The 14,228-nt window shown below is 50.6% G+C and overlaps 1 protein-coding gene across 3 annotated transcripts in view; it reads left to right on the plus strand.

The window, feature by feature from the left end:
- Positions 1-3,150, plus strand: part of GRAP2 (GRB2 related adaptor protein 2) — a 60,444-nt gene extending 57,294 nt beyond the window's left edge. For all 3 annotated transcript variants that reach the window (XM_010960275.3, XM_045520640.2, XM_074375584.1), the window contains exons 7-8: positions 5-127; positions 769-3,150. In XM_010960275.3, the coding sequence (XP_010958577.1) occupies positions 5-127; positions 769-948 (303 nt within the window). In that variant the 3' untranslated portion in view covers positions 949-3,150. The remainder of the gene's footprint in view (positions 1-4; positions 128-768) is intronic.
- The last annotated feature ends 11,078 nt before the right edge of the window (positions 3,151-14,228 follow it).

Genomic DNA, 14,228 nt, shown 5'->3' on the forward strand with positions numbered 1-14,228 from the left:
CTAGGACCGCCGTGGAGGCAGCCTGGACATAAACGACGGGCACTGTGGCGGGGTCCTGGGCAGTGAAATGAATGCCGCCCTCATGCACCGGAGACACACAGACCCGGTGCAACTCCAGGTGATCGGGGTATGTGAATATCCCCCTCTGGGTTCAATGCAGGAGGCAAAGGGGACAATTAGAAAAATAGTTGGCCCGCCAGGAGAGATGCCAAACTGCGTGGAGCTCACACAGAGGTGCTGGGAACCCAGCAAGGGACGGTGGGGTGAGAATTCCCGGGCAGAGCCAATCCCAGCTGGCACCATCCAGCCTGTTCTTCTCAGCTTGGCTGTCGGGCCTTGCCCGGTCCTCATAGCTCCTGGCTGCGATTCTAGCAGAGGGTGATCTGTTGCCTTTATCACAGAGATCCATCTTGACTTGGCTGCGCTGGCACCAAGGGCTGTTGGTTTGGGCACACTGTGTTCTGTTTGTCACTTGAAGAGAATAAAAAGACCACCTATTGATGTAGGGAGAGTCGTTCTCCAGGATCCTCCTGGGGCCTTGGAGAAGAACGTCTCCGTTGCTCAGGACTCTGTATCTGGGTCTGCTTTCAGTTGCAGTGGGGTTTGAAATGTCTCTGGGGAGCCATTCGTCAGCCTTTAGGGCGGGCTGCTCTCAGAGGGCTTTGTCTCAGTGCCAGACCCAGCAGAGACTCTTCTGTGAGCCAGTGGCTCCGACACCAGCTCGGCCACCCCCAGCTCAGCAGAACCTCTCTGTGCTTCCCCCAACAGCGAGTGCGGTGGGCCCGGGCGCTGTACGACTTTGAGGCCCTGGAGGATGACGAGCTAGGATTCCAGTGCGGAGAGGTGGTGGAGGTCCTGGACAGCGCCAACCCGTCCTGGTGGACTGGCCGCCTGCACAACAAACTGGGCCTCTTCCCGGCCAACTACGTGGCGCCCATGATGCGGTGAAGCCCTTCTGGAGGAATCAGAGGCTCTTGTCTGAAGCTACCTGCAAGTGATGGGGCAAGAAAGAGAAGCTGGAACTACATAAACATACGTGTGTGTGTGCATATACATGCATACATACATACACACACGTATATGCCTATGCACACACACATTTTATAATAGTAATTTATTGGCAGTTTAGTTGGTTAATTAGTTAATATGAAAGGAACTCAGGTAGAGAATTATATTTTTACTTATTTTCCCTCCCCTCAGCGGATGTGCAGAAGGCAGTGGGGGAGTTGGGAAGCGGGGGCAGCGAAATGAAATTGAAATTCTTCCTGTCCTTAAGATGCACCGCTTCACTTCCTCCTGGTCTTGAGAATTTTTGCTGAGAGTTGCTAAGCAGGGATCCACATCTGGCGTTGGACAGGGAACAGCAGGGCGGAGTTGGGCCTGGTGGGGCGTGTTCCAGCTTACCCGCCAGTCCTCCTTACCCTGAGGGCGTGCAGGGCAGCTTCCCTCCTGTTCTCCAGGGTGGGCACTGCTGCACTGGGGGTGAAGTCTGAGCTGGGCATTGGAAGGGGTACGAGGCTAGGGCTGGCCCCCTGGCTGGTGCTCAGCCGAGACTTTCATCTCCCTGCAGTGAACATTCCTCAGCTCATCCTCCTCCCTGCGGCTGACATGGAGAAATGGAGGCTCCGCCAGGAGCGGGGCGCTGGGAAATGGAGGGATTGTTCACAAATCCCCCAGGGGCTTACTTGAGTGAAACCTGTTTCCCCGGCGACCAACAGGGCAACATCCTAGACTCCGTAAAGTGATTGGAGAAGCCCTGGCTGAGAATGCTGGATTTTAGAGCCATGGTTTTACGGTTACAAGGGTTTCTCTTCAGGGCACTATTTGTTTTCCCTCTTGGTTGTCTGTGTTTTGAAGATGCTTTTCCCAGTGGCACAGAGAGAAGCTCACTCTATGGGAGCGTTGCGTTCGCAATTGACCCATCGATTGGTTGGTTGGTTGATTGACCATGACCCTGAGCCAGAGCTGGCTTTGAGAGAGCTTCCTGTTCCCTCTGACTGTTGGACCACTGCTGGCACCTCCCCTGCCCTACAAGCTGCACCTGGGGAAGGAACCCCACTGCCACTGTCTCCCCTTGTCACCTCAAAATAGAATTGTGTTTCCCTGAGCTCACCCTGGGGGCGTGAATCACAGACCAGCCTGGCTGGGGAGCAGGGACCCTGGAGGTGGAGGCTCAGTGTTTTAGTGGAGCCAGAACAAGCCTGTCTGCCCTGAGGGACCCAGGAGGGGTGTGTGTGTGTGCAAGTCTGTGTGTGTGTGTGTGCGTGTGCACACACACGCTGAGACAGGAAAGAAAGGGCTGGGGCGGAAGTGCTGGTGAGGGAGCGTGGGGGTGGGGGGGCCTGTTGCTTTGTCCTCTTCCCAGCCCTTCCTGCTAAGGAAGGACCAGGCAGCCACGAGCAAAGGTGATGTAAGAAGAGTTTCTGACTCAGAAGTAACAGTCAGTGTCACGTACGTAGGCTGTGTCCCTTTGCCTCTGAATTCCACTATTCTCTGATCCCCGTGTTGCCTTTAGAGAAACAGGGAGAAAGAAAGGACTCTGTGGTGGGTCTCAGGAGGGAAGAGAAAACAGCCTGAGACAGGCAGGGGCAGTGGAATGAGGAGCGTCTCACAGCCTTTGGATAGGAAAGTGCAGGAGGGAGTTAGCGAAGACGGTTCAGAAGGTCAAGGAGCAGCTTGAGAGGCACAAAGGGAGGAGAAGGGACAGGAGGTTACATGCCACAGGCGAGGAAGACATCGGGTGACGAGTCAGCGGACAGACATCGGCCAGGAAGGAGGGACAGAGGCAGGTGGCGAGGGAGGAATTGGAGCAGAGGAACACAGACCACGGAAGGCAGGGGGCGAAGACACCACAGGAATGAAGACAAACGAATGGGAGAAAGAGAGCAAAGGCCGAGCAGCCCTACTAAGCTATTTCGGTGCTAGAGAATGTGAACATGCTACAGGAAATAAAAGCCAAAAGTGGTGTTTGATCTGACAGGATTTACAAACCATATGCTTTAACCAGCTCACAAACTTCATCCATTTGTCTGATTATGTGGGAGGACCAGCCCCAGTGAAGACAGAGGGAAAAGATTTGGTTCTGGCCTGGGTTTTGTGCCTTGAAACACATCTCAAGAAGCAGTAATAAAATGAGTGCCTTTGTTTTGCTGGCTGTGTCTGGTGTCTGTGTCACACACGCCTCAGGTGGGGGCCTGGGGTCACTGGCCTCGAGGGGCTGACCACACAGCATGGGCAGAGCTTTCAAGCCCCTGGAACCAGACCTTCTGTTCCAGCAGAGGCCGTTGTGGGAGTGTTTTTAATTGCGGTGCTGAAACAGCCTTGTCCCTGCATGTCATATGTCTCATTTCAGAAGGAAGGGAGAGTCATCCTAACCACCCACAGGAAACAAGGGCCCACGGGGGACAAGGCCACTCTGTCCATGCTGTCCGGGAGGGGAGGCTGACACTCCTTGGCCTCTGGCACTGCCTAGGGCAAGTTGCTCTCCACCTGACAGCATCTCAGCTGCAGGGGAGTGTCCCATCCGCCATCCCCTGGTGCCTCTCACCAGCCACACAACCAGGAAACAATACGTTGTCTCTGAATTCAGCTGAACTGCTCTGCGTGACTTGGGAGGCACAGGGAACTTCCAGAGAAAATCTGGTTCCTGTTGGACCAGTTCTGTCTCCCTAACAGCTGGCTGACTCTTGAAGCATTTCAAATATCTTGCCCTGGCCACTCACTGCCCACCCGCTTTTCTATGGCTTTGGGGTAACCTGAGGCCATACTTCTCAAAATGAATGTGCCTATGAATTTCCTGGGGAGTGTGTTAAAAAATGCAGATTCTGATTCAATCCGGCATTTCTCTCAAACTCTGATTGCTGGGTCCATGGGCCATACTTGAACAGCAAGGGCAAATGACTTGGCCATGAGCTGGACAGCTACGGACATCTAATTGAAGCCCTCTTCTAGGCATATTCAGTCATTTTTCTTTATTGCTAACAGATAAGTCACTTTGGCTGTGGGATAGACACACGATTCAAAGCTGTCATAACATCCTTCGTGTTTGGCAGCCCAGACTTCTTATTTTAGCATCTTCATTTCCATCAAGAATCAGGAAACTTTAGGGCAAGAAGCACTCGGATAAAATACAAATGGGGATTTCCCAACAATAATTGTTGTAAACATGAGCAAAGGTTATAGAAGTTACGAAAGATTTCCCAGGAAATCCTTAATCTCCCATCAGGTGTGGTCCTACTTGGGGGCAGGGGAGTGGCTCCTGTGACATCATCAGATCTCAGGTAACTCAAAGAGAAATAGGCCGCATGGGGGACAGGCTGGCATGGTCCAAATATTTACTGTTCACCCTGTCAAAAGTCAACACTTCGGCCTGTCTACACCAAGGCAAGAGCCTGAGAAAAACGTTGTTGCCAGTACCCCTCAGATTCCTCCACTTCTTTCTGTCACCACAGCCATGCCACCGTCATCCCTACCCCAGGCAACTGAATTCACCTCCCCCCTTTCCTTCCTTCATGCCCTCTTGTTCTCCACACAGACCACAGAGCAAGCTTCAGAAAATGTGGATCTGATGACTTCACTCCTCTACCCAACACACTTAGGTTTAAATCCAAAGTCCCAGTGCGGCCCTGTGAGGCCTGGCCCCTACCACCCTCTCCAGCCTCTCTCCTCCTTGCTTTCATACCCCTGCCCCACTGGCCTTCTCTCAGCCTCCAGATGGCTGAGGATTTGCCCCCAGATCGTCCACTCCTGCTGTTCCCTCTCCCCGGAATGCACATCCCCTGTTCTCTACTTGACTCACTCCCATGCATCTCCAGGTCTCGGTTTAAACAAAATTGCCCAAATTGTCCTTTCCTAACCCTTAATCTAGAATAATCCTTCCCACTAGATGATCTCGTGGTTCTCAGAGCTTCTCCTGAATAGCACATGCACGGATGATTTGTATGACTGTTAGACGGTAAGCTCCGCAGGGGCAGGATCATCTGTTTTGTAAACCATTGTACGCCCAGCATCTAGCACTGTTCATGGCACACCAAGCCTCAATAAATATTTGTTTAGTGAATGAACAAGTGAAACCTGCCTCATCTCACCTGTCATTCATTCCGTAATCCAAATGTCCCAGACCTTACAGACCCATACATACACACAAGGTGATATTAACATTGATGCCCTTTATGCTGTACACCAGGAATCAAAACATTGTAACTGACTATACTTCAATTAAAAAAAAAATTGCAAATGCCCAAATTACAGTAGCTCTTAGCCACCCGCCCTCAACATCTCCAGTTACTTCTCCGTCCACAAGGTGGAGGGGGCTTATCACTCATGAGTTTAAGTGCCAGTCTGCTTGTATCTTCTCTGGCCACATTTGGTCCCCAAGAACACCCTCTGCTGACAACGTCTTCCCTGATGCTGCAGAGCCACCATGTACTGGATCTGTCTGTTGGTCAAACAGCCCGATCCTTTAGGAAAGCAAATCTGCCCTGCAGTCCATGAGGCCTGGGGGTTGGGGAAGGGGGTCAGGTGGAGAATGGCCTGCACCCAGCTCTGAGCAGCCCTTGTCCCTGGGTCCCAGAGAGGCACTGCTTGGTTCCAGGGTCCCCCACAGCTTGTTCCCTTTTCACCGGAGTCCTCCCTCCATCAGACAGGACAGGGGAGGCCACCTTTCCCTCCATCTCTCTTCCTATTGCCCTTTTCTCCTTCAGCTGAAAAAAAAAAAAAAGCCTTGGACCTCTTCATTTGTGCAATAACTACCACCCAGAGTCCCAGGGGATGTGCACCCAAGTTGTACAATCTGGGCTTGGCTATCACTCATTCAGTAAATCAACAGATACTTACAAAGCACCTCATTGGAGCCAGATACAGTCAGCCATCGGATCTTCACATCCCTTTACTCTGCCCTCTCTCTGCATCTATCTACGTGGCATCATTGCCTCATCTCAGATGTCCCTCACTTCTCTCCCAGGTGACTGCAGTCGTCTCAGAACTGGTCTCCCTGCTTCCTGGCTGGTCCTCTCTAATCCAGCCTCCATCGAATACCAGAGAGATCTTACTAACTTGCAAAGCTGATGGCATCAGGCTCCTGTTAAAGCCTTCAGGGGATCCCCGTAGCTTTCAGGCTAAAGTTTAAACTCCTTAGCCTTGCACTAAAGACATTGTGTGATCGGACTGCTGCCTGTTAGCTCAGCAGATATTCCCATCTCTTCCCAGAATGAGTCACATTGTCTCAGGCCTCTGAGTCTTCCCACTCTGTTCCTTCTGCCTGGAACACCCTTCTCCCACGTTTTTTGTCCAGACTGGTGCTGTCCAATAGGACTTTCTGCAGTAGTGATGGAAAAGTTCTCTATTTGCTCTGACCAATGCAGTGGCCTCTGGCCATGTGTGCAGTGTGTCTAGTGAGTGAGTTAAATAGCCAGAAATGACTACGTTATTGGGCGGAATGGATCTGGACAACGGCTACTCAGTTTAAAGAACTTAGCTCAGAGCTCAAGTTCTGCACTGGGAAGCCATCCCAACTTCATGGCTGATGTAGATACCCCTCCTTCATGTCCCATAGCATCCGTGCTTCTATGTCAGTTCTCAGAACTCCGTACTATAGCCAGCAATGCAGCGCCCTGCCTCCCCCAGTGGGACTGAAAATGTTTGAGGATAAGGGCAAAAAATTCACCCAATAAATCAATGATGCGTGAATGCATTAGTGTGCTGCTAAAGGTGTTTAACTACTGCCTCTCGGGGGAAAGGCCCTGATGTGTCGTGTTCATCAATTCTGTGATGTAAATATTCCTACCATGTGTCCAGAGAATGAGAAGACAAGCCACAGAATGGGAGAACATCTTTGCAAAAGTCACATCTGATAGGTATGTTTTCTAAGACTATTACCCAAAATACGCAAAGAATTCTTAAAACCCAGCAACAAGAAATGACCAACCTGATTCAAAAATGAGCAAAAGGCTTGAACAGACACCTCACTGGAGAAGATATAAGATCACAAGTAAGATGCTCATGAAAAGATGCTCAACATTATCTCTCATTAGGGAAATGCAAATTGAAACAATGAGATACCACTACACACCTCTTAGAAAATCCAAGATCCAAAACACTGACAACACCAAATACTGGCGAGGATTTAGAGCAACAGGAACTCTCATTCACCGCTGGGGCAAATGAATTGAAATCAAAATGGTACAGCCACTTTGAAAGATAGTTTGGCAGTTTCTTCCAAATTAAACATATAACATACGATCCAGCAATCATGCTCCTTGGCATTTACCCAAAGGGGCTGAAAACATGTCCACACAAAAACCAGCAGATGAATGTTTATAGCAGCTTTATTCATAATTGCCAGCACTTGAAGGCAACCAAGATGTCCTTCAGTAAGTGAATGTATAAATAAACTGCAGGACATTCAGACAACGGAATACTATTCAGTGCTAAAAATAAATGACCTATCAAGCCATGAAAAGACGCGAAGGAAACGTAAATGCATATTACTAAGCAAAAGAAACCAATCTGGAGAGGCTGCGTGCTGTATAATTCCAACTGTATGACATTCTGGAAAAGGCAAAACCATAGAGACAGTAAAAAAATCAAAGTTTTCCAAGGGCCAGGGGGGAGAAGAATAGGTGGAACAGAGGAGTTTTAGGGTTTCACAGTGAACTATCCTTTATGATACTCTAATGGTGGCAACGTGTCATTATACACTTGCCAAAACCCACATCAAGAGTGAACCCTGATGTAAACTACATGATGTGTCATTGTAGGTTCATCAGCTGTAACACATGTACCACCCCGCTGGGGGATGTTGATAACAGGGGAGGCTCTGCATGTGTGGGGATAGGAAGGATAAGAAAAATCTGCTCCTAAAACTGCTCTAAAAATTAAGTCCATTTAGAAAAAAACCTCCCACCATGGCTGATTTCAAGCTATCACCATGCCATTACTGAACTCACAGTGGGGAAGAGATGTGCACAGTTGGCTCTCACGAGCAGGTAGGGACCAGCCCGAATACATCACTGCATGAATGAATGAATGAATGAATGAAGTGTGCGGGATGCTAGGAATATGAGAGAGCCTTCAGGCTCTTTAAGAAAAGCATATTCAGACCTGTAAGAGGCTGGGCGTGCAGCTGCAGGTCCGATTTTAGTTCCAACCCAGCAGATGAAGAATCAAGGTGTCATAGCTTTGACTTGTTCCGAGAGACATTTGCTTTCTTTGGATACTTTACCTTTAATACCAAGCTTTGTCCAGGCATCTACTGAGCACCCCACTCAGACTAGTGGAAAGTGAGTGACTCTGAGGCCAAGAAGCAAGAGGGTCAGTTAGGAGGACTTTGCCTGCAGGAACATGGAGCCCTGACCAGAAGTATCCTAAGCCACAAGGGGTTTATGGTGTCCCGTACGAGACGTCCAGAGGAAGGGCAGTTCTTGGCTTGCTGGATTCAATGGCTCAACAATGCCATCCTCGGAGCATCAACGGTGTCTCTAGTCAGTGGCCGTTGCAGTTTCAGGCATCAGATGCAGACTGACAACATCCAATGAAGAAGAAACACATTCCTTCCCAATTTTGATTAGTGAGAAAGACCTTTCCCAGAGTCCTTTAGCAGCCATTCCCTCAGGTCCCTCTGGCAATGACCAGATCACTTGCCACTCTGAAACCAACCGCTTCCAAGGGATGACACCACCGAGGTTGGCTTAGATCAACTGGTGGGACCCCACAGGAGGCAGAATCCGGGAAGCCAGGCACAGATCTGCCCAGGGAAGAAGCAGGCGGGGTTGGGTGGCAGTGGGTGATGGCTGTCAAGACCCAATTCACAGGGAATATAAGAAAAAGATTCACTTATTTTATGGCCAGGTCATTCCGTAAACATTTCTTGAGATAATTAAGGAACAAGAAGGCAGCTGTGAGGGAACACAGCATCCCAGCTTTCCCCCTCCAGATTGAAATGCCTACAGGGACACACACACACACACACACACACACACACACACACCCTGCCATCAGCCCTCCTCTACAGATTCCCACATGCAGGTTAAGCCAGCATGTCTATGGGGACAGGTTCCACGCTATTCAAAGAAACCAGAAGGGTACACAGTGAGGCCCTGTGTCTGCCGTGGGGACGGGGGCCCCAGCCATCCAGGGTCTGTGCCACAGTCCCAGCAACTCTCTGACCCTCATGTGAGACTCCCCCACTCAGGTGCATCCAGGTATGGCTCTATCCAGGGTCACCTGTGGCCACGATCTGATGTGGGTGATCCCTATTCGACGGGTCTGAATTCCCCAGGGTGAGCAGCCTGGAGCCTCGCTCCCCCTGCTCTGACCTGGTTATGGGGAGTTGCTAGGTAACTGCTCCACAGCCTGTTCTGCCCACGCCGGAGCAGGCCTGGTTACCATGGCAAGTCCAGATGAGCTGAGGCTTGCAGAGGAGAGGGAGCCCTGGCCGGGGGTCCACAGCCTGGACGCTGCCCTAACTCTCTCTGGGCCAGTGGTCCTCAGGGAAGTCTCTCCACCCCTCTGGGCCTCAGTTTCCTTATCAGTAAAATGAGGGAGGGGCCATGTCTCTTCTTGCTCTAAACCACTGACGCACGAAGGCAGCATAAACGAAATAAACACTGATCATCAGACTCCCCTTAGGTAAGAATGACTCAAGATGAGTGCAGAAAAGGAATGGATTGAGTTGTCTGCCTTCAAAATAAAATAGAGAAACTAGCAAGCCTGTGTCTCCATTAGGACACAAAGAAATTACAGAGGTTCTCCCTTCTGTTGGTAGAAACTTAGCCTCTGGAATCAATGTTCATAAGTCTGTGGGCTCCCCAGCTTCCTTCCCGAACCCAGTCTTCCTAAAGATGTCCTCTTAGGGTCCCCAGCTTGCTAACACCTGCTGTCCTATCAGACAGGGCCTGCCAACTCCTCGGTCCTACTGGCCCTTCTGCACCTACTGGAGCCACGCCTCAGGCCCGCCCTGCCTAGGCCCCGGTGCTGGGACCTCTGCCATAGCCAGCGCCTCCCCTGTCTTGTTCATGCCAATCCCCGTCCCAGAATCCAGATTCCCGCTGCTGAACTTTCTTAACACCGCTGCCATCCTGCCCGACTGCCCGCCTGAATCTCCAAATACCTGCTGCTCCTTTCCCCACGGTCGCTTCACCCCTCTCACCCCTGTGACTTTGTGCTGGAGCCCCAGGTGCCGCGGGCTACACAGCACCACCACCAACACCCAATGTCCACTGTCACGGTGGCCCCTGTGACCCCAGAGGACAGGCTGGACCCCATCCAGCAGCTGGTCTGTCCAGTTCTGAGTCTTGGCCACTTCTGATCTTTCCTTCCTGCCATACACACGTGGTGAAAAGGATTATGTCTGAATGTGGCCCAGGATGCTGGAGTCAGATCAGGGAACATTCTCCACCCCCACTCGACAGCCGACAGCCGAGTTTCCGCCTGGCTGGGGGCGGGTGGGAGGAGGAATTCATACCTCGTACAGAAGGAATGAGAACCACTGGGGTTGTCGGGGACTTTCAGATGCCAGATGCACTCTGGGGCACTCTAGATTCTCCCAGCCTTGCAGAGAAGCCACGTCTCTGAGCCCTGCACCCTAGTCCCCCCTTCTTTCTAACTCCCCCTGCAGGCAATGTGGAAAAGTCAAGAAGGCACAAGCTTGAAACCAGTCAGACCTGGGCCCCAGTCCAGACTCTGCACCTGACAAGTCTGAGCCTTGACCTCTCCGAGCTATTCTAGAGAACTGGTGACAGCAGCACTGAGCTGTCACGAGAAGTCAACAAAATTGTAGGAACTACTTGGTGGGAGCCCAGCAAAGGGTGGGCAGCCCCACTGCATGCTCCGTCCTGGCAGAGGCAGCCTTCCCCATCCCACCCACCCTACCCACCCCAGACGAGTTGCTGCAAAAACCTACTCTCCTTTGAAACTAGCCTGCGTATTCAGCCCCTTTGGGGTAAGTCTCTCGGCACTTAGCGGACTGATAACTTGCTGATACAGTAAACTAACTCAGGGAGAGCTCCCCGCCCTGGGCCTTACCCACCCTCTTCCAGGTGACGACTGCTCTGCAATGGTGGCCCACGGGGACAAAGTACCGAGGGTACTGGCCAAATAGAGGCGTGATTCACAGAGGGAGAATGCTGGGCGGGCAAGGCAGAGGAGGAAGCAGAGGCAGCATCTCGCGGCCACCATTACTTCCTCTGGTTGGTCGGCCTGCCTCCAAGCTCCCTGCTACCTCACCCAACCCAGATCAGGCACCTTCTCTACCAGAAAACCTCCCCCAGCCATGCTTGGTTCCAGGGTCAAGAGATTCCCCCGAAATAAGGGGTGAGGTGGAGGCAGAAACTCTGGGCTACCCTCTGCCCTAAACCTTGCCCTGCATTTTCTGCTTTGGTGACTGTGCTCTTGCAGATCCCCCATCTGGAGTTCCCCTCCCTTTCTATTTCCCTCTGTCCACATTCTAGCCAGCCTGCAAGGCCAGGGAAAATGCCACCTCCTTCATAAAGTCTTCCTTGATTTCACCCTCAGCTTAGAGTCACTCTCCCTGTGCAGAACCTTCTCCTGACATGTGGCTGTTCTGGCCTTGCCCTGGAGGGGGATGTGTGCACGCGCGGGGTCTGTGCCTTGTGACTTTGGAGCCCAGTCCCCAAAGACAGGGATGAGCAGACACTAGTAAATAAATAATCTCAGCTCAGGTCCCTTGGTTGGGGTTAGAGCTGTTTTAAAATTTGTCTAAAAATATTTCAGACACATCCCAGTTCCCAGGACTGCCAGCAACTGGGAAGGAGAGGTGTTTAGTCCACAGGACTCTGCCCAGCAGGGGCGAAGACAGCTCAGGAGTGCGTGTGCTGCTCGGAACTCCCCACGTCTGTGCTGCTGCCAAGGGGAAGTGAGAAGAGGCTCCGTCTCTCTGGCGGCTGCCCTCCTGAAGCCTCCCAGCCTCAGATCCAACTGGGCAGAGCTCTTTCCCTCCACCAAATGTGGTCAGAGCCCAGCAGTGGCTCTCTCTGCCTCTGCCAGTTGCATCCATCTCAAGCACAGTTTGCATCCTGCCATTTCCCAGCTCCCGCACCATCCATGGCTCCCATGGCCAGCAGAGTCAAGTTCAAACTCACTGTGGAATTCAAGGATTCAAGAATTCTCACAAGGCCTGTATCTCTGGCCTATCCCTCTCCCTGTCCTTGCCCCATATATAGATGTGTACATATTCACATACATGCACATGTACACACTTATATACACAGACACATATATACACACAAATACACACTCTATACACACACAAAAATGCACATATATATATATACATACACACTTACACCATGATCCAAACTAATTTGTTGTTTAACTTGTATTTGCCCTGAGCATTACATTCACTCACTGAGTTATTCATTCATTCATCCACTCAACTTCCCCTCAGTGCCAGGTCCATATCAGACCTGGGATGCAAATGTGAAAAGCACAATTTTCCTGCTTTTCCTAGAAGTTGTTACTACCTAGAATGGCAGCTTTCTGAGTGCTTTTATTTAATTTTGACTCATTTAAATTTAAATAGCAGCAACCATATTGGACAGTGCAGTTCTATTGTAAAGACCATCTGGCCCTCAGGTCCCACAAACTTGGTGGCAAATGGATGTGGCTTTGAATTCTTAGCTGTGTGACTCTGCTTGGGTTGCTAAAACTCTCTGAGCCTCAGCTTTATTAGTTATATCATCATCCATCAGGTTGTAATACACAATGTAAAGATGGAACGAGCAAATGTATGCCTGATGCCTGGGGAATGCTTAGAAAATATGTTGAATCTGAATTTTTCTCTCTAGAAATTAAATAATTATTTGTAGACGGTGATCCCTAACCTGCTGTTAACCTGAAATCGCTATTTTTAAAGACTTGAACGTATTCAGTTGACCTAAATCATATGGAATTTCTGCCTCCTTCACAGCTTCAAGGACAGCAGGGGACACAGTTTTGGAAATCCTTTTGTTTTCTGAGCTCCTTTTGAGCCGTGAGTGGGTCTGTGGTTTTTTTTTCAAATCCTCTTTAACAAAGTGTTCCATGTACGCTGCTAATAAAATCAGTATATTCACTGATAACAATACTCAGAATTCAGTTTAGTTTTTTAAAATATTTAGTGCATGCACTCTGGTTAGATACTATGGGAAAAAAAGGCAAACCCGTACAGTAGTTCCTACCCTTGGAAACTTAATCTAACAGTGGAGGCAACATATTTGCTAGTAATCGTGCTGCCCTCTGACTCTGGGCGTGAAGCCCTTGGGATGCTGCCATCTGGTCAGGCGAAGCGCCTCTGCCCGGGCAGTGAGAGACGAGGGATGTGAAAGCCTGGTTTGGGACCTAAGGTTGCCTTGGTCCCACTACTTCATGGTCAGGAGTCTTCTGATACTAAACCAGCAGAAACACCCTGAGCATGGGACACTGAAGACGAGAGGGCAGACTCCAAGCTAATCTGCCACAGCCATCTCTCCAGTGACCACCACTTGCTCTAGGTCACAGCAACCAGGACACGCAGTGAGCTGACTCTGACGAGGCACTGCAGCAGCCAGGCCCTGGGGAAAGGGCCAGGGGAAGAGTCTCCAGGGTGAGGGAAAGCATGAACCCCTGGGTTGCTGGGCAGGACTTCGGCTGAACTCTGCCTTCTGTTCCCTTCCCTTCTCAATCCTGCCCCCAACCCCACCTGCCCTTTCATCTGCACCTCTCAGAAGGATGCCAAAATCCTACTTCATCTTTAAAGATGATCAAAAATGTCCACCGTGTAATGTATCCTTCTGTACATAGTCAGTCTCTCTCTCCCTCCCTCCCTCTCTCTCTCTCTGTCTCACACACACACACACAAATACACATACACACACACAAATACACACACACACACAGAGTCAACTGTGTAACTGAATGGCTGAAAGGACTCAAGTTCAACCAGGTTGCTTTTTGCAGGTTATTATTTTTATGTTCTTAATCTATCCCAGGGAAGAGAGAAAATCTTACCCAGTTTTGAGAAGGAATTGCTGGTCAGTTTAAAGTAAACTGATGATGGAAAAGGGGGAAACTGGTCCAGTGTGTAGGGTGGAATGCCTAGGAACACCACGGGAACCTACCACCGCTGGGGAGACAGGCCACTTCACACAGAGCTCGAGTGCTAGACAGGGGCAGGGTGTTAAGCGAGGATGCCTGACCCAGACCTGCAGGGCCAGGAAAGATGCCGGGGAGGGGGAGGTGACCAAGCTGAAGAC

The sequence above is a fragment of the Camelus bactrianus genome, chromosome 12, assembly GCF_048773025.1.
Source record: "Camelus bactrianus isolate YW-2024 breed Bactrian camel chromosome 12, ASM4877302v1, whole genome shotgun sequence".
Taxonomy (NCBI): domain Eukaryota; kingdom Metazoa; phylum Chordata; class Mammalia; order Artiodactyla; family Camelidae; genus Camelus; species Camelus bactrianus.